General features: G+C 47.1%; 1 protein-coding gene across 2 annotated transcripts in view; it reads right to left on the reverse strand.

Moving 5' to 3' along the window:
- Nucleotides 1–6,119: 6,119 nt before the first annotated feature.
- The window catches only part of LOC129841308 (C-type lectin domain family 4 member E-like), a 46,356-nt gene continuing 33,074 nt past the window's right edge, over nucleotides 6,120–19,401 (reverse strand). For both annotated transcript variants that reach the window (XM_055909518.1, XM_055909517.1), the window contains one exon: nucleotides 6,120–8,842. In XM_055909518.1, the coding sequence (XP_055765493.1) occupies nucleotides 8,683–8,842 (160 nt within the window). In that variant the 3' untranslated portion in view covers nucleotides 6,120–8,682. The remainder of the gene's footprint in view (nucleotides 8,843–19,401) is intronic.

Here is a 19,401-nt window from a genome sequence, read left to right on the forward strand (position 1 = left end):
CTGCAGTTGAAAGAACATTTTAAGTATCCAATCACTTTCAAGCAAGACGTCATATTTCACAATAACTATTTGTGACATTGTTCATAAGGAAGTGACATTATGGCTCGCACTCAGTGACTCACATTCAATCAGGAAGCTGGTTTGAACTCAGAGATGTTTCCTTTATGTCACGTTCCTGACCTTATTTCCTTTATTTTGTCTTTGTTTAGTATGGTCAGGGCGTGAGTTGGGGTGGGCATTCTATGTTATGTGTTTCTATGTTGGGTTCAATGTATTAGCCTGATATGGTTCTCAATTAGTGGCAGGTGTTTTACGTTTCCTCTGATTGAGAACCATATTAAGGTAGGCTGTTCTCACTGTTTGTTTGTGGGTGATTGTTCCTGTGTCAGTGTTTGTACCACACGGGAGTGTTTCGTTTCGTTCGTTTGTGTGTTCCGTCCTGTTCGTGCGTTCATGTGTTTTGTTCTCAAGTTCAGGTCTTTTCACGTCGTTTGTTATTTTGTAGTTTGTTCAAGTGTTTTTCGTCTTCGTTTAAATAAACGTGATTATGTCTTTAAACTACGCTGCATATTGGTCCGATCCTTGCTCCTCTTCAGATGAGGAGAAAGACGAGCGTTACAGAATCACCCACCAACCAAGGACCAAGCAGCGTGGGAAAAAGCAGCAGCAGCGATCGCAGGATTTCTGGACATGGGAGGAAATTCTGGACGGTAAGGGACCCTGGGCACAACCTGGAGAATATCGCCGCCCTCGTGAAGAGTTGGAGGCAGCTAAAGCCGAGAGGCGGTGGTATGAGGAGGCAGCACGGAAGTGAGGCTGGAAGCCTGTGAGTCAAGCCCAAAAATGTCTTGGGGGGGTGGCTACAAGGGAGTGTGGCGAAGTCAGATAGGAGACATGCGCCAACTCCCCGAGCTTACCGTGGAGAGCGAAAGTACGGGCAGACACCGTGTTATGCGGTAAAGCGCACGGTGTCTCCTGTACGTGTGCATAGCCCGGTGCGGTACATTCCAACTCCACGTATCGGCCGGGCTAGATTGAGCATTGAGCCAGGTGCCATGAAGCCGGCTCAACGTGTCTGTTCTCCAGTGCGTCTCCTCGGGCCGGCATACATGGCACCAGCCTTACGCATTGTGTCCCCGGTTCGCCAACACAGCCCAGTGCGGGTTATTCCACCTCCCCGCACTGGTCGGGCTACGGGGAGTATTCAACCAGGTAAGGTTGGGCAGGCTCGGTGCTCAAGGGAGCCAGTACGCCTGCACGGTCCGGTATATCCGGTGCCACCTCCCCGCCCCAGCCCAGTACCACCAGTGCCAACACCACGCACCAGGCTTCCTTTGCGTCTCCAGAGCCCTGTTCCTCCTCCACGCACTAGCCCTGTAGTGCGTGTCTCCAGCCCATTACCACCAGTGCCTACACCACGCACCAAGCCGCCTGTGCGTCTCCAGAGCCCTGTGCGCCCTGTTGCTGCTCCCCGCACTAGCCTTAAGGTGCGTGTCCTTAGCCCGGTACCACCAGTTCCGGCACCACGCACTAGGCCTACTGTGCGCCTCAGCCGGACAGAGTCTGCCGTCTGCCCAGTGCCGCCTGCACTATCAGTCTGCCCAGTGCCGCCTGCACTATCCGTCTGCCCAGAGCCGCCTGCACTATCCATCTGCCCAGTGCCGCCTGCGCTATCCGTCTGCCCAGCGCCGTCTGAACTGCCCGTCTGTCCTGAGCCTTCAAAGCCACCTGTCTGTCCTGAGCCTTCAAAGCCGCCCGTCTGTCCTGAGCCTTCAGAGCCGTCCGCCAGACAGGAGCCACTAGAGCCGTCCGCCAGACAGGAGCCGCCAGAGCCGTCCGCCAGACAGGATCAGCCAGAGCCGCACGCCAGACAGGAGCAGCCAGAGCCGCCCGCCTGACCGGAGCAGCCAGAGCCGCCCGCCAGACAGGAGCAGCTAGAGCCGCCCACCAGCTATGACCTGCCAGAGCCGCCCGCCAGCTATGACCTGCCAGTGCCGTCAGCCAGCCATTACCTGCCAGTGCCGTCAGCCAGCCATTACCTGCCAGTGCCGTCAGCCAGCCATGACCTGCCAGTGCCGTCAGCCAGCCATGACCTGCCAGAGCCATCAGCCAGCCATGACCTGCCAGAGCCGTCAGCCAGCCATGACCTGCCAGAGCCGTCAGCCAGCCATGACCTGCCAGAGCCGTCACTCAGTCCGGAGCTGCCCCTCAGTCCGGAGCTGCCCCTCAGTCCGGAGCTGCCCCTCAGTCCGGTGCTGCCCCTCAGTCCGGTGCTGCCCCTCAGTCCGGTGCTGCCCCTCAGTCCGGTGCTGCCCCTCAGTCCGGTGCTGCCCCTCAGTCCGGTGTTGCCCCTTAGTCTGGTGCTGCCCCTTAATCCAGTGGGGTTTATATGGAGGGTGGCCGTTAGGAGGAGGCCACGGAAGCGGGGATTAACTATGGTGGGGTGGGGACCACGTCCAGAGCCAGAGCCGCCACCGTGGACAGATGCCCACCCAGACCCTACCCAAAAGGTTCTGGTTTTGCGGCCGGAGTCCGCACCTTGGGGGGGGCGGGGGGGTACTGTCACGTTCCTGACCTTATTTCCTTTATTTTTTTCTTTGTTTAGTATGGTCAGGGCTTGAGTTGGGGTGGGCATTCTATGTTATGTGTTTCTATGTTGGTTTCAATGTATTAGTCTGATATGGTTCTCAATTAGGGGCAAGTGTTTTACGTTTCCTCTGATTGAGAACCAAATGAAGGTAGGCTGTTCTCACTGTTTGTTTGTGGGTGATTGTTCCTGTGTCAGTGTTTGTACCACACGGGACTGTTTCGTTTCGTTCGTTCGTGTGTTCCGTCCTGTTCGTGCGTTCATGTGTTTTGTTCTCAAGTTCAGGTCTGTTCACGTCGTTTGTTATTTTGTAGTTTGTTCAAGTGTTTTTCGTCTTCGTTTAAATAAACGTGATTATGTCTTTAAACTACGCTGCATATTGGTCCGATCCTTGCTCCTCTTCAGATGAGGAGAAAGACGAGCGTTACACTTTATTTATTCATCTGTGCCTTTGTTCTTCTTATTATAAAAGTTATTTATGATAATAATTGCTAATGAAATTAAAAATATATATAAATAAATTTAGCAGAAGCATGGGAAGTCACATGACATGTTGCTACTAAAAAGAGCTAGAGGGAGAGAGAGAGAGAGAGAGAGAGAGATTTGTGTACAGCCTACAAGAAATGCTACATAATGAACTATCATCTTAACATTGACAATAGGTATTGAGTGTTATATTTCCAATTTGTTTTGTGTGCGTGCATGATTCAGTCTGTGTGTGTGTGTGTGTGTGTGTGTGTGTGTGTGTGTGTGCGTGTGTGTGTGTGCATGTGCCTTTCTCTCCAACATCTCGTTCATAGAGCCATTCTACCAAAATATATAATCGGTCTTAAGATACAGTAAAGAGTTCCTTAAACAGCAGTACCTACAAGAGGCCTTTGTCACAGATCCAGTACTGTGGATATGAACACTGATAGTCCCACCATTCTCTGTAGGCTGATGACCAGTAAGGTACGACCACACAGTTCTCCGCTCCACCACCACACAGCTCTCCACTCCACCACCACACAGCTCTCCACTCCACCACCACACAGTTCTCCACTCCACCACCACACATCTCTCCACTCCACCACCACACAGTTCTCCACTCCACCACCACACAGCTCTCCACTCCACCACCACACAGCTCTCCACTCCACCACCACACATTTCTCCACTCCACCACCACACAGCTCTCCACTCCACCACCACACATTTCTCCACTCCACCACCACACAGCTCTCCACTCCTCCAAAAGCTGCAGTAAAAACAACAGAGTTAGACTGACCTCTCTCTCAGAACCTAGAGTATGAACAACACAGAGTTAGACTGACCTCTCTCTCAGAACCTAGAGTATGAACAGCACAGAGTTAGACTGACCTCTCTCTCAGAACCTAGAGTATGAACAACACAGGGTTAGACTGACCTCTCTCTCAGAACCTAGAGTATGAACAACACAGAGTTAGACTGATCACTCTCTCAGAACCTAGAGTATGAACAACACAGAGTTAGACTGACCACTCTCTCAGAACCTAGAGTATAAACAACACAGAGTTAGACTGACCTCTCTCTCAGAACCTACAGTATGAACAACACAGAGTTAGACTGACCTCTCTCTCAGAACCTAGAGTATGAACAACACAGAGATAGACTGACCACTCTCTCAGAACCTAGAGTCTGAACAACACAGAGTTAGACTGACCACTCTCTCAGAACCTACAGTATGGTCTCTGTCTGTACACAGGTCAATGATACCTCTACTGGTATCTGTCTGTACACAGGTCAACGATAGCTCTACTGGTCTCTGTCTGTACACAGGTCAATGATACCTCTACTGGTATCTGTCTGGTCTCTGTCTTGCGCCAGACTAGTGGTGTTGTAACAGCACTATAAATGTTTTCTCTCTTTTGTTGGAGCGGGCTGAAAGAAAGAAAAGAGAAGTTCCTGGGATGTGTTCCAAATGACACTATTCCTTATATGGTGAGCTGCTTTTGACCAAAACCTTAAGTGCCCTAGTCAAAAGTAGTGCACTTTAAAGAGGATAGGATGATATTTGGGACACGGGGGTTGTGGTATTTTCATAATTCTTTTGTGTCAACAGTTTTGAAAAACTGCTGGTCCCACAAGCTATGTGATGTCTGTAAGTCTGAATTGTGATCCTTGCTTTGTGAGAACAGAACTATAGTGCGATAATAAAATACATATCGCTCCTAACGGCCAGGGTTAAAGTAATGCACTATACATGGAATAGGGTCCCAAATGACACACTAGATTCCCAAATGGCACCCTATCCCCTATATTAGTGCACTATGTTTAACCAGTGCACTAATGGAGTGTCATTTGGGACACAGCCTCACTCACAGAAAGCCAGTCTCAGGGAGATGTTGAGAATGACTTGTAGAACACACAGCACTCCTAAACACACAGCAGCCATCCTGTAGAGTCTTAGTCTTCTATCTGGAGAGGAACAGGCACAGACACACACAATCATCCTACATCACTAATGATTGTGATTAGAATTCTGAGAGCCAAACATTTCCATTGCAACGATGGTTTTCCCCCATTGAGGGTTGGCAGCAACAGTTTGCTCAAGCTTGTGGTCACCTCAGATCTGATAAACAGGAAGCAACTGTATGAAGAAATTACACAATATAGCAAGAGCATGATTTAAAGGGTCTATCTGCGATTGCCATATCACATTTAATTTTTTACTTTTAAATTGATAATATTTCCCTATTGATTCTTGTATGTAGCTTATTCTGTAAATGCCTCATGAGATTAGTTTAACTTTCTAACCCCATCAGGACCCAAAATATAAGCTTGTTCTACCATGGAATTGTAAACAAACACTGTGTAGCCTCAAATAGTTAACTCGTGGAGGATCAGTCCTTGCATACATACTGTAGCTCTGTCTCCTAAGTTGAGAGTGGTAAACATTTTACAGCCCCTCAGATGTTTACCAAAACAGTGGTGTGGTGTCCATTGTGTTGTTGTTTTTAAAAGGCTATATTCAATTAATCATATTTAAATTGTTCCACGTAGTTCCAATAACTAAACTAAAAAAAGACATTGAATTGATGCATTTTAGTGTTTGTGACCCCGCAGGTTTTGAACCCGAAGCTACGTACCAACTGAACCACACAGAATACTGTTTTCTATGATGTGATATTAGTGTGTGTGCACGTGTCAGCATACGTGTGCGTTCGGTTTGTGCGCTCATACCTGTCTGCATCTGTGTCCGTGTGAGAGGGAGAAAAAGATAATTCTTTGTACCTGAGAGATGGGTCTCAGTCTTCACGCTCCTTGTTCCTCTGTTCTGGTTGTCTTCATTAACATCTTTTAATTCAATCACCTATTTGTTGATGTAGTCGGCCATCTTAACCAACCGTACCGAATATCAATGATTACACCAATCAATGAATGAACTAATTCAGTCTGTCTGACCTGTTATTGTAATATAAATGATTTTAACTTACTTATGATTACCTTTCTAACTGACTCCTAACTGTAATGTAACGTCTTTCGTTGGTGGAAGAAGAGGAGGACCAAAATGCAACCTTAATACTGTTTAATTGAGAATGAAACAAAATACAAAAGAACAAGAGAATAAATGAAAACCGACACAGTCACGTATGGTGCAAACACTGAAACGGAAAATAACCACTCACAAACACAGGTGGGAACACAGGCTACCTAAGTATGGCTCTCAATCAGAGACAACGATATACAGCTGCCTCTGATTGAAAACCATACCAGGCCAAACACATAGAAATCTAACACACAGAACAAAACATAGAAAAACAACATAGAATGCCCACCCCAACTCACGCCCTGACCAAACTAAAATAAAGACATAAAAAAGGAACTAAGGTCAGAACGTAACAGGTAATATCTACTGTATGATTACCTTTCTAACTGACTCCTAATGGTAATATCTACTGTATGATTACCTTTCTAACTAACTCCTAATGGTAATATCTACTGTATGATTACCTTTCTAACTGACTCCTAATGGTAATATCTACTGTATGATTACCTTTCTAACTGACTCCTAATGGTAATATCTACTGTATGATTACCTTTCTAACTGACTATAATGGTAATATCTACTGTATGATTACCTTTCTAACTGACTCCTAATGGTAATATCTACTGTATGATTACCTTTCTAACTGACTCCTAATGGTAATATCTACTGTATGATTACCTTTCTAACTGACTCCTAATGGTAATATCTACTGTATGATTACCTTTCTAACTGACTCCTAATGGTAATATCTACTGTATGATTACCTTTCTAACTGACTCCTAATGGTAATATCTACTGTACGATTACCTTTCTAACTGACTCCTAATGGTAATATCTACTGTATGATTACCTTTCTAACTGACTCCTAATGGTAATATCTACTGTATGATTACCTTTCTAACTGACTCCTAATGGTAATATCTACTGTATGATTACCTTTCTAACTGACTCCTAATGGTAATATCTACTGTATGATTACCTTTCTAACTGACTCCTAATGGTAATATCTACTGTATGATTACCTTTCTAACTGACTCCTAATGGTAATATCTACTGTATGATTACCTTTCTAACTAACTCCTAATGGTAATATCTACAGTATGATTACCTTTCTAACTGACTCCTAATGGTAATATCTACTGTATGATTACCTTTCTAACTGACTCCTAATGGTAATATCTACTGTATGATTACCTTTCTAACTAACTCCTAATGGTAATATCTACTGTATGATTACCTTTCTAACTAACTCCTAATGGTAATATCTACTGTAGGATTACCTTTCTAACTGACTCCTAATGGTAATATCTACTGTATGATTACCTTTCTAACTGACTCCTAATGGTAATATCTACTGTATGATTACCTTTCTAACTGACTCCTAATGGTAATATCTACTGTATGATTACCTTTCTAACCTTCACTCAGGAAGTTAAACATGACAGGATATTCAAAACACAGTGATATAACATGATAGCTGCTTGACAACAGGTGTCTGAGGAGAGTAGTCTTTCATCCTATCACTTTGACTGTTCTGTTTGTGGCTTCTCCAGCCTTGAAATGGAGTTCACATTATGTATCTTACTTTCTCTATGCCAGCGATGGACATATAGGGTCTCTTTAATTGTATCTAAGCTGTGTGTGACATCAGTGTGAAGAGTTATTCAGAGGTGTGTGTGGGACATCTGTCTGCATCTTTATCAGAAAAGGGGAACTTCACACTTGTGTCTGTGTCTGTGTCTGTGTGTGCCTGCGTGCAGTGTGTGTCTGTGTGTGTGTGTGTCTGTGTGTGTGTGTGTGTGCGTCTGTGTGTGTGTGCCTGCGTACAGTGTATATCCTCTCAGTACTGTTCTGCCGACCGTCTGTGTCCAACTGCAAGTCACATTGTTTTAACAATCCAATCACATTCAATCAGGAAGCTGGTAAATTGCTAGGTTCCTTTCTTACTGAGCCTTTCTTTTCTGAGCCTGATCTTTTACTAAAGAGATTTATACTAATAATTGATTATGAAAAAAGCACAAGCCAATGGCAAATCACATAACATGTTTCTATTTAAAACAATGAATACAATCATTTTACAGATGACAGTATGTCTACACACTGTTTAACTAGAGAGAGATGCATTAGCACTGTAGCACTATTATATAATGAGATGCTGCATAACTCTTCACAAACCCAGTTATGTTGAGAGGTAAATGATATGTCAGAATATTTATATACAGGCTCAGAAAACCCAATATTAACATCAGCACAGTCCTAGTTACAGTTTCTCCTGGTTCACAACCATTATCAGGTTGTTTTGCCCCTCAGTACACTTCCTACAGTGTGTTGGTGTGTCTTAGAGAGAGAGAATGAAGTTGTGTTCACTGTAGGTGCTGTATGTGTGTGTGTCTTAGAGAGAGAGAATGAAGTTGTGTTCACTGTAGGTGCTGTATGTGTGTGTGTCTTAGAGAGAGAGAGAATGAAGTTGTGTTCACTGTAGGTGCTGTATGTGTGTGTCTTAGAGAGAGAGAATGAAGTTGTGTTCACTGTAGGTGCAGTATGTGTACGCGTCCTCCCACCAGCCTCCTCTGTTGTCATGGTGATGTTAAACCACTTTCTCACAGATCCAGTGACGATTGTCTAAACATGACTGGTCATTCCATGCCTTTGCAGGACGCCATGTTTCTGTGTTCAGCTCAACACAGTCCTCCTCCCCATTTTTTGGGTCATCGCGGCCATTATCAGGCTGCTGTGAGTGCCAGTAACTACAGGGTAAACAAGACAGAAAATAATTAATAAACATTTTGATTTGTCACATGCGCCGAATACAACAGGTGCAGACTTTACCATGAAATGCTTAGTTACGGGTCCTTTCCCAACAATGCAAAGTTAAAGTAATTAAGTAATTCAGAAATTAATAGAAAATGTGTAAAAAAAATTGAAAAAATTGTAACACAAAAATAAAAAGTAACAAGTCTATATATGAGTACCAATGCCGAGTCAATGTGCAGGGGTACGAGGTATGTAGTTGAGGTAATTGAGTTAATATGGAAAATATCACACAGCTTGACTTTTTCAAATGTAGTTTTGTTACAAAGTGGGATTAATATTGAATTAAATAGTATTTTTTTTACAATAAATTACATAAAATACTAACATTTCTTCGAACATCTGCGTAAGTATTCAACCATTACCCTTTGTCTTTTGGGTAATTTTATAAAGAGCTTTCCACACCTGGATAGTGCAACATTTGTCCATTATTCTTAGAAAAAATTATTCAAGCTCTGTCAAATTTCATTGCTGATCTTTGGTAGACAACCATTTTTAGGTCCTGCCAAACATTTTCAAGCAGATTTAAATCAAAACTTTCAAAACTCGGACATTCACTGCCTTCCTGGTTAGGAACTCCAGTGTCAGTTTGCATTGTGTTTTAGGTTATTGTCTTGCTGAAAGGTGATTCCATTTGCCAATGTCTGGTGGAAAACAGGTTTTCCGCTAGGATTTTGCCTGTGCTTAGCTCCATTCCATCCTTAAATCCTTAAGAGTCCATTGACACACCTGTGCGTCAATCTAAGTAATGTAATAAAAACATCTCCAACACAATCAGTCAATTTAAGCTGAGATATCCGTTTTTCTTGCATGGGAAGGTGGCCGAGCTGCAGTGGTGTTTTCCAGACCATGAGACATCCTGAAATGCAGCTGTCTCAATAAAAAACATCTGTACAAACCAATCTCTGGAAAGGTGAGACTCTCACGAACACGATGGTTTTCTCTATTTTACTCTACTCTAGCAGCAGTGCATGTGAAGAGTGTCAATGTCTGTGTGCGTGTATGTGTGTGCGTGTGCGTGTGCGTGTGTGTGTGTGTGCGTGTGTGCGTGTGTGTGTGTGCGTGTTTACCAACTGGGGACATTTTGTTAGTCCCCAAGAGGTCAAATGCTAGTAGTAAGGGGTTTAGGGTTAAGGTTAGAAATAGTGTTAGGGTTAGAATTAAATGAAGGGTTAGGAGCTGGGGTTAGGGTTTGGTTTAGGGTAAGAGTAGGGGTTAGGGAAAATAGGATTTAGAATTGGACTGAATTGTGTGTCTCCACAAGGTTAGCTGTACAAGACCACACAGGCATCTAGGCGTCAATATGCGTGTGTGTGTTTTGTGTGTGTGTGTGTTGGAATATCATTGTAGTATTTGTGAGACTGTGGGTAGAGTCTAGTGAGTGTGTGGGTAGAGTCTAGTGAGTGTGTGGGTAGAGTCTAGTGAGTGTACGGGTAGAGTCTAGTGAGTGTGTGGGTAGAGTCTAGTGAGTGTGTGGGTAGAGTCTAGTGAGTGTGTGGGTAGAGTCTAGTGAGTGTGTGGGTAGAGTCTAGTGAGTGTGTGGGTAGAGTCTAGTGAGTGAGGGGGTAGAGTCTAGTGAGTGTGGGGGTAGAGTCTAGTGAGAGTGGGGGTAGAGTCTAGTGAGTGTGTGGGTAGAGTCTAGTGAGTGTGTGGGTAGAGTCTAGTGAGTGTGTGGGTAGAGTCTAGTGAGTGTGTGGGTAGAGTCTAGTGAGTGTGTGGGTAGAGTCTAGTGAGTGTGTGGGTAGAGTCTAGTGAGTGTGTGGGTAGAGTCTAGTGAGTGTGTGGGTAGAGTCTAGTGAGTGTGTGGGTACAGTCTAGTGAGTGTGTGGGTAGAGTCTAGTGAGTGTGTGGGTAGAGTCTAGTGAGTGTGTGGGTAGAGTCTAGTGAGTGTGTGGGTAGAGTCTAGTGAGTGTGTGGGTAGAGTCTAGTGAGTGTGTGGGTAGAGTCTAGTGAGTGTGTGGGTAGAGTCTAGTGAGTGTGTGGGTAGAGTCTAGTGAGTGTGTGGGTAGAGTCTAGTGAGTGTGTGGGTAGAGTCTAGTGAGTGTGTGGGTAGAGTCTAGTGAGTGTGTGGGTAGAGTCTAGTGAGTGTGTGGGTAGAGTCTAGTGAGTGTGTGGGTAGAGTCTAGTGAGTGTGTGGGTAGAGTCTAGTGAGTGTGTGGGTAGAGTCTAGTGAGTGTGTGGGTAGAGTCTAGTGAGTGTGTGGGTAGAGTCTAGTGAGTGTGTGGGTAGAGTCTAGTGAGTGTGTGGGTAGAGTCTAGTGAGTGTGTGGGTAGAGTCTAGTGAGTGTGTGGGTAGAGTCTAGTGAGTGTGTGGGTAGAGTCTAGTGAGTGTGTGGGTAGAGTCTAGTGAGTGTGTGGGTAGAGTCTAGTGAGTGTGTGGGTAGAGTCTAGTGAGTGTGTGGGTAGAGTCTAGTGAGTGTGTGGGTAGAGTCTAGTGAGTGTGTGGGTAGAGTCTAGTGAGTGTGTGGGTAGAGTCTAGTGAGTGTGTGGGTAGAGTCTAGTGAGTGTGTGGGTAGAGTCTAGTGAGTGTGTGGGTAGAGTCTAGTGAGTGTGTGGGTAGAGTCTAGTGAGTGTGTGGGTAGAGTCTAGTGAGTGTGTGGGTAGAGTCTAGTGTGTGTGTGGGTAGAGTCTAGTGTGTGTGTGGGTAGAGTCTAGTGTGTGTGTGGGTAGAGTCTAGTGAGTGTGTGGGTAGAGTCTAGTGAGTGCGTGGGTAGAGTCTAGTGAGTGCGTGGGTAGAGTCTAGTGAGTGCGTGGGTAGAGTCTAGTGAGTGCGTGGGTAGAGTCTAGTGAGTGCGTGGGTAGAGTCTAGTGAGTGCGTGGGTAGAGTCTAGTGAGTGCGTGGGTAGAGTCTAGTGAGTGTGTGGGTAGAGTCTAGTGAGTGTGTGGGTAGAGTCTAGTGAGTGTGTGGCTAGAGTCTAGTGAGTGTGTGGGTAGAGTCTAGTGAGTGTGTGGCTAGAGTCTAGTGAGTGTGTGGGTAGAGTCTAGTGAGTGTGTGGGTAGAGTCTAGTGAGTGTGTGGGTAGAGTCTAGTGAGTGTGTGGGTAGAGTCTAGTGAGTGTGTGGGTAGAGTCTAGTGAGTGTGTGGGTAGAGTCTAGTGAGTGTGTGGGTAGAGTCTAGTGAGTGTGTGGGTAGAGTCTAGTGAGTGTGTGGTAGAGTCTAGTGAGTGTGTGGGTAGAGTCTAGTGAGTGTGTGGGTAGAGTCTAGTGAGTGTGTGGGTAGAGTCTAGTGAGTGTGTGGGTAGAGTCTAGTGAGTGTGTGGGTAGAGTCTAGTGAGTGTGTGGGTAGAGTCTAGTGAGTGTGTGGGTAGAGTCTAGTGAGTGTGTGGGTAGAGTCTAGTGAGTGTGTGGGTAGAGTCTAGTGAGTGTGTGGGTAGAGTCTAGTGAGTGTGTGGGTAGAGTCTAGTGAGTGTGTGGGTAGAGTCTAGTGAGTGTGTGGGTAGAGTCTAGTGAGTGTGTGGGTAGAGTCTAGTGAGTGTGTGGGTAGAGTCTAGTGAGTGTGTGGGTAGAGTCTAGTGAGTGTGGGGGTAGAGTCTAGTGAGTGTGGGGGTAGAGTCTAGTGAGTGTGGGGGTAGAGTCTAGTGAGTGTGTGGGTAGAGTCTAGTGAGTGTGTGGGTAGAGTCTAGTGAGTGTGTGGGTAGAGTCTAGTGAGTGTGTGGGTAGAGTCTAGTGAGTGTGTGGGTAGAGTCTAGTGAGTGTGTGGGTAGAGTCTAGTGAGTGTGTGGGTAGAGTCTAGTGAGTGTGTGGGTAGAGTCTAGTGAGTGTGTGGGTAGAGTCTAGTGAGTGTGTGGGTAGAGTCTAGTGAGTGTGTGGGTAGAGTCTAGTGAGTGTGTGGGTAGAGTCTAGTGAGTGTGTGGGTAGAGTCTAGTGAGTGTGTGGGTAGAGTCTAGTGAGTGTGTGGGTAGAGTCTAGTGAGTGTGTGGGTAGAGTCTAGTGAGTGTGTGGGTAGAGTCTAGTGAGTGTGTGGGTAGAGTCTAGTGAGTGTGTGGGTAGAGTCTAGTGAGTGTGTGGGTAGAGTCTAGTGAGTGTGTGGGTAGAGTCTAGTGAGTGTGTGGGTAGAGTCTAGTGAGTGTGTGGGTAGAGTCTAGTGAGTGTGTGGGTAGAGTCTAGTGAGTGTGTGGGTAGAGTCTAGTGAGTGTGTGGGTAGAGTCTAGTGAGTGTGTGGGTAGAGTCTAGTGAGTGTGTGGGTAGAGTCTAGTGAGTGTGTGGGTAGAGTCTAGTGAGTGTGTGGGTAGAGTCTAGTGTGTGTGTGGGTAGAGTCTAGTGAGTGTGTGGGTAGAGTCTAGTGAGTGTGTGGGTAGAGTCTAGTGAGTGTGTGGGTAGAGTCTAGTGAGTGTGTGGGTAGAGTCTAGTGAGTGTGTGGGTAGAGTCTAGTGAGTGTGTGGGTAGAGTCTAGTGAGTGTGTGGGTAGAGTCTAGTGAGTGTGTGGGTAGAGTCTAGTGAGTGTGTGGGTAGAGTCTAGTGAGTGTGTGGGTAGAGTCTAGTGAGTGTGTGGGTAGAGTCTAGTGAGTGTGTGGGTAGAGTCTAGTGAGTGTGTGGGTAGAGTCTAGTGAGTGTGTGGGTAGAGTCTAGTGAGTGTGTGGGTAGAGTCTAGTGAGTGTGTGGCTAGAGTCTAGTGAGTGTGTGGGTAGAGTCTAGTGAGTGTGTGGGTAGAGTCTAGTGAGTGTGTGGGTAGAGTCTAGTGAGTGTGTGGGTAGAGTCTAGTGAGTGTGTGGGTAGAGTCTAGTGAGTGTGTGGGTAGAGTCTAGTGAGTGTGTGGGTAGAGTCTAGTGAGTGTGTGGGTAGAGTCTAGTGAGTGTGTGGGTAGAGTCTAGTGAGTGTGTGGGTAGAGTCTAGTGAGTGTGTGGGTAGAGTCTAGTGAGTGTGTGGGTAGAGTCTAGTGAGTGTGTGGGTAGAGTCTAGTGAGTGTGTGGGTAGAGTCTAGTGAGTGTGTGGGTAGAGTCTAGTGAGTGTGTGGGTAGAGTCTAGTGAGTGTGTGGGTAGAGTCTAGTGAGTGTGTGGGTAGAGTCTAGTGAGTGTGTGGGTAGAGTCTAGTGAGTGTGTGGGTAGAGTCTAGTGAGTGTGTGGGTAGAGTCTAGTGAGTGTGTGGGTAGAGTCTAGTGAGTGTGTGGGTAGAGTCTAGTGAGTGTGTGGGTAGAGTCTAGTGAGTGTGTGGGTAGAGTCTAGTGAGTGTGTGGGTAGAGTCTAGTGAGTGTGTGGGTAGAGTCTAGTGAGTGTGTGGGTAGAGTCTAGTGAGTGTGTGGGTAGAGTCTAGTGAGTGTGTGGGTAGAGTCTAGTGAGTGTGTGGGTAGAGTCTAGTGAGTGTGTGGGTAGAGTCTAGTGAGTGTGTGGGTAGAGTCTAGTGAGTGTGTGGGTAGAGTCTAGTGAGTGTGTGGGTAGAGTCTAGTGAGTGTGTGGGTAGAGTCTAGTGAGTGTGTGGGTAGAGTCTAGTGAGTGTGTGGGTAGAGTCTAGTGAGTGTGTGGGTAGAGTCTAGTGAGTGTGTGGGTAGAGTCTAGTGAGTGTGTGGGTAGAGTCTAGTGAGTGTGTGGGTAGAGTCTAGTGAGTGTGTGGGTAGAGTCTAGTGAGTGTGTGGGTAGAGTCTAGTGAGTGTGTGGGTAGAGTCTAGTGAGTGTGTGGGTAGAGTCTAGTGAGTGTGTGGGTAGAGTCTAGTGAGTGTGTGGGTAGAGTCTAGTGAGTGTGTGGGTAGAGTCTAGTGAGTGTGTGGGTAGAGTCTAGTGAGTGTGTGGGTAGAGTCTAGTGAGTGTGTGGGTAGAGTCTAGTGAGTGTGTGGGTAGAGTCTAGTGAGTGTGTGGGTAGAGTCTAGTGAGTGTGTGGGTAGAGTCTAGTGAGTGTGTGGGTAGAGTCTAGTGAGTGTGTGGGTAGAGTCTAGTGAGTGTGTGGGTAGAGTCTAGTGAGTGTGTGGGTAGAGTCTAGTGAGTGTGTGGGTAGAGTCTAGTGAGTGTGTGGGTAGAGTCTAGTGAGTGTGTGGGTAGAGTCTAGTGAGTGTGTGGGTAGAGTCTAGTGAGTGTGTGGGTAGAGTCTAGTGAGTGTGTGGGTAGAGTCTAGTGAGTGTGTGGGTAGAGTCTAGTGAGTGTGTGGGTAGAGTCTAGTGAGTGTGTGGGTAGAGTCTAGTGAGTGTGTGGGTAGAGTCTAGTGAGTGTGTGGGTAGAGTCTAGTGAGTGTGTGGGTAGAGTCTAGTGAGTGTGTGGGTAGAGTCTAGTGAGTGTGTGGGTAGAGTCTAGTGAGTGTGTGGGTAGAGTCTAGTGAGTGTGTGGGTAGAGTCTAGTGAGTGTGTGGGTAGAGTCTAGTGAGTGTGTGGGTAGAGTCTAGTGAGTGTGTGGGTAGAGTCTAGTGAGTGTGTGGGTAGAGTCTAGTGAGTGTGTGGGTAGAGTCTAGTGAGTGTGTGGGTAGAGTCTAGTGAGTGTGTGGGTAGAGTCTAGTGAGTGTGTGGGTAGAGTCTAGTGAGTGTGTGGGTAGAGTCTAGTGAGTGTGTGGGTAGAGTCTAGTGAGTGTGTGGGTAGAGTCTAGTGAGTGTGTGGGTAGAGTCTAGTGAGTGTGTGGGTAGAGTCTAGTGAGTGTGTGGGTAGAGTCTAGTGAGTGTGTGGGTAGAGTCTAGTGAGTGTGTGGGTAGAGTCTAGTGAGTGTGCGGGTAGAGTCTAGTGAGTGTGCGGGTAGAGTCTAGTGAGTGTGCGGGTAGAGTCTAGTGAGTGTGCGGGTAGAGTCTAGTGAGTGTGCGGGTAGAGTCTAGTGAGTGTGCGGGTAGAGTCTAGTGAGTGTGCGGGTAGAGTCTAGTGAGTGTGCGGGTAGAGTCTAGTGAGTGTGCGGGTAGAGTCTAGTGAGTGTGCGGGTAGAGTCTAGTGAGTGTGCGGGTAGAGTCTAGTGAGTGTGCGGGTAGAGTCTAGTGAGTGTGCGGGTAGAGTCTAGTGAGTGTGCGGGTAGAGTCTAGTGAGTGTGTGGGTAGAGTCTAGTGAGTGTGTGGGTAGAGTCTAGTGAGTGTGTGGGTAGAGTCTAGTGAGTGTGTGGGTAGAGTCTAGTGAGTGTGTGGGTAGAGTCTAGTGAGTGTGTGGGTAGAGTCTAGTGAGTGTGTGGGTAGAGTCTAGTGTGTGTGTGGGTAGAGTCTAGTGTGTGTGTGGGTAGAGTCTAGTGAGTGTGTGGGTAGAGTCTAGTGAGTGTGTGGGTAGAGTCTAGTGAGTGTGTGGGTAGAGTCTAGTGAGTGTGTGGGTAGAGTCTAGTGAGTGTGTGGGTAGAGTCTAGTGAGTGTGTGGGTAGAGTCTAGTGAGTGTGTGGGTAGAGTCTAGTGAGTGTGTGGGTAGAGTCTAGTGAGTGTGTGGGTAGAGTCTAGTGAGTGTGTGGGTAGAGTCTAGTGAGTGTGTGGGTAGAGTCTAGTGAGTGTGTGGGTAGAGTCTAGTGAGTGTGTGGGTAGAGTCTAGTGAGTGTGTGGGTAGAGTCTAGTGAGTGTGTGGGTAGAGTCTAGTGAGTGTGTGGGTAGAGTCTAGTGAGTGTGTGGGTAGAGTCTAGTGAGTGTGTGGGTAGAGTCTAGTGAGTGTGTGGGTAGAGTCTAGTGAGTGTGTGGGTAGAGTCTAGTGAGTGTGTGGGTAGAGTCTAGTGAGTGTGTGGGTAGAGTCTAGTGAGTGTGTGGGTAGAGTCTAGTGAGTGTGTGGGTAGAGTCTAGTGAGTGTGTGGGTAGAGTCTAGTGAGTGTGTGGGTAGAGTCTAGTGAGTGTGTGGGTAGAGTCTAGTGAGTGTGTGGGTAGAGTCTAGTGAGTGTGTGGGTAGAGTCTAGTGAGTGTGTGGGTAGAGTCTAGTGAGTGTGTGGGTAGAGTCTAGTGAGTGTGTGGGTAGAGTCTAGTGAGTGTGTGGGTAGAGTCTAGTGAGTGTGTGGGTAGAGTCTAGTGAGTGTGTGGGTAGAGTCTAGTGAGTGTGTGGGTAGAGTCTAGTGAGTGTGTGGGTAGAGTCTAGTGAGTGTGTGGGTAGAGTCTAGTGAGTGTGTGGGTAGAGTCTAGTGAGTGTGTGGGTAGAGTCTAGTGAGTGTGTGGGTAGAGTCTAGTGAGTGTGTGGGTAGAGTCTAGTGAGTGTGTGGGTAGAGTCTAGTGAGTGTGTGGGTAGAGTCTAGTGAGTGTGTGGGTAGAGTCTAGTGAGTGTGTGGGTAGAGTCTAGTGAGTGTGTGGGTAGAGTCTAGTGAGTGTGTGGGTAGAGTCTAGTGAGTGTGTGGGTAGAGTCTAGTGAGTGTGTGGGTAGAGTCTAGTGAGTGTGTGGGTAGAGTCTAGTGAGTGTGTGGGTAGAGTCTAGTGAGTGTGTGGGTAGAGTCTAGTGAGTGTGTGGGTAGAGTCTAGTGAGTGTGTGGGTAGAGTCTAGTGAGTGTGTGGGTAGAGTCTAGTGAGTGTGTGGGTAGAGTCTAGTGAGTGTGTGGGTAGAGTCTAGTGAGTGTGTGGGTAGAGTCTAGTGAGTGTGTGGGTAGAGTCTAGTGAGTGTGTGGGTAGAGTCTAGTGAGTGTGTGGGTAGAGTCTAGTGAGTGTGTGGGTAGAGTCTAGTGAGTGTGTGGGTAGAGTCTAGTGAGTGTGTGGGTAGAGTCTAGTGAGTGTGTGGGTAGAGTCTAGTGAGTGTGTGGGTAGAGTCTAGTGAGTGTGTGGGTAGAGTCTAGTGAGTGTGTGGGTAGAGTCTAGTGAGTGTGTGGGTAGAGTCTAGTGAGTGTGTGGGTAGAGTCTAGTGAGTGTGCGGGTAGAGTCTAGTGAGTGTGCGGGTAGAGTCTAGTGAGTGTGCGGGTAGAGTCTAGTGAGTGTGCGGGTAGAGTCTAGTGAGTGTGCGGGTAGAGTCTAGTGAGTGTGCGGGTAGAGTCTAGTGAGTGTGCGGGTAGAGTCTAGTGAGTGTGCGGGTAGAGTCTAGTGAGTGTGCGGGTAGAGTCTAGTGAGTGTGCGGGTAGAGTCTAGTGAGTGTGCGGGTAGAGTCTAGTGAGTGTGCGGGTAGAGTCTAGTGAGTGTGCGGGTAGAGTCTAGTGAGTGTGCGGGTAGAGTCTAGTGAGTGTGCGGGTAGAGTCTAGTGAGTGTGCGGGTAGAGTCTAGTGAGTGTGTGGGTAGAGTCTAGTGAGTGTGTGGGTAGAGTCTAGTGAGTGTGTGGGTAGAGTCTAGTGAGTGTGTGGGTAGAGTCTAGTGAGTGTGTGGGTAGAGTCTAGTGAGTGTGTGGGTAGAGTCTAGTGAGTGTGTGGGTAGAGTCTAGTGAGTGTGTGGGTAGAGTCTAGTGAGTGTGTGGGTAGAGTCTAGTGAGTGTGTGGGTAGAGTCTAGTGAGTGTGTGGGTAGAGTCTAGTGAGTGTGTGGGTAGAGTCTAGTGAGTGTGTGGGTAGAGTCTAGTGAGTGTGTGGGTAGAGTCTAGTGAGTGTGTGGGTAGAGTCTAGTGAGTGTGTGGGTAGAGTCTAGTGAGTGTGTGGGTAGAGTCTAGTGAGTGTGTGGGTAGAGTCTAGTGAGTGTGTGGGTAGAGTCTAGTGAGTGTGTGGGTAGAGTCTAGTGAGTGTGTGGGTAGAGTCTAGTGAGTGTGTGGGTAGAGTCTAGTGAGTGTGTGGGTAGAGTCTAGTGAGTGTGTGGGTAGAGTCTAGTGAGTGTGTGGGTAGAGTCTAGTGAGTGTGTGGGTAGAGTCTAGTGAGTGTGTGGGTAGAGTCTAGTGAGTGTGTGGGTAGAGTCTAGTGAGTGTGTGGGTAGAGTCTAGTGAGTGTGTGGGTAGAGTCTAGTGAGTGTGTGGGTAGAGTCTAGTGAGTGTGTGGGTAGAGTCTAGTGAGTGTGTGGGTAGAGTCTAGTGAGTGTGTGGGTAGAGTCTAGTGAGTGTGTGGGTAGAGTCTAGTGAGTGTGTGGGTAGAGTCTAGTGAGTGTGTGGGTAGAGTCTAGTGAGTGTGTGGGTAGAGTCTAGTGAGTGTGTGGGTAGAGTCTAGTGAGTGTGTGGGTAGAGTCTAGTGAGTGTGTGGGTAGAGTCTAGTGAGTGTGTGGGTAGAGTCTAGTGAGTGTGTGGGTAGAGTCTAGTGAGTGTGTGGGTAGAGTCTAGTGAGTGTGTGGGTAGAGTCTAGTGAGTGTGTGGGTAGAGTCTAGTGAGTGTGTGGGTAGAGTCTAGTGAGTGTGTGGGTAGAGTCTAGTGAGTGTGTGGGTAGAGTCTAGTGAGTGTGTGGGTAGAGTCTAGTGAGTGTGTGGGTAGAGTCTAGTGAGTGTGTGGGTAGAGTCTAGTGAGTGTGTGGGTAGAGTCTAGTGAGTGTGTGGGTAGAGTCTAGTGAGTGTGTGGGTAGAGTCTAGTGAGTGTGTGGGTAGAGTCTAGTGAGTGTGTGGGTAGAGTCTAGTGAGTGTGTGGGTAGAGTCTAGTGAGTGTGTGGGTAGAGTCTAGTGAGTGTGTGGGTAGAGTCTAGTGAGTGTGTGGGTAGAGTCTAGTGAGTGTGTGGGTAGAGTCTAGTGAGTGTGTGGGTAGAGTCTAGTGAGTGTGTGGGTAGAGTCTAGTGAGTGTGTGGGTAGAGTCTAGTGTGTGTGTGGGTAGAGTCTAGTGAGTGTGTG

This window comes from Salvelinus fontinalis, chromosome 42, assembly GCF_029448725.1.
Source record: "Salvelinus fontinalis isolate EN_2023a chromosome 42, ASM2944872v1, whole genome shotgun sequence".
Taxonomy (NCBI): domain Eukaryota; kingdom Metazoa; phylum Chordata; class Actinopteri; order Salmoniformes; family Salmonidae; genus Salvelinus; species Salvelinus fontinalis.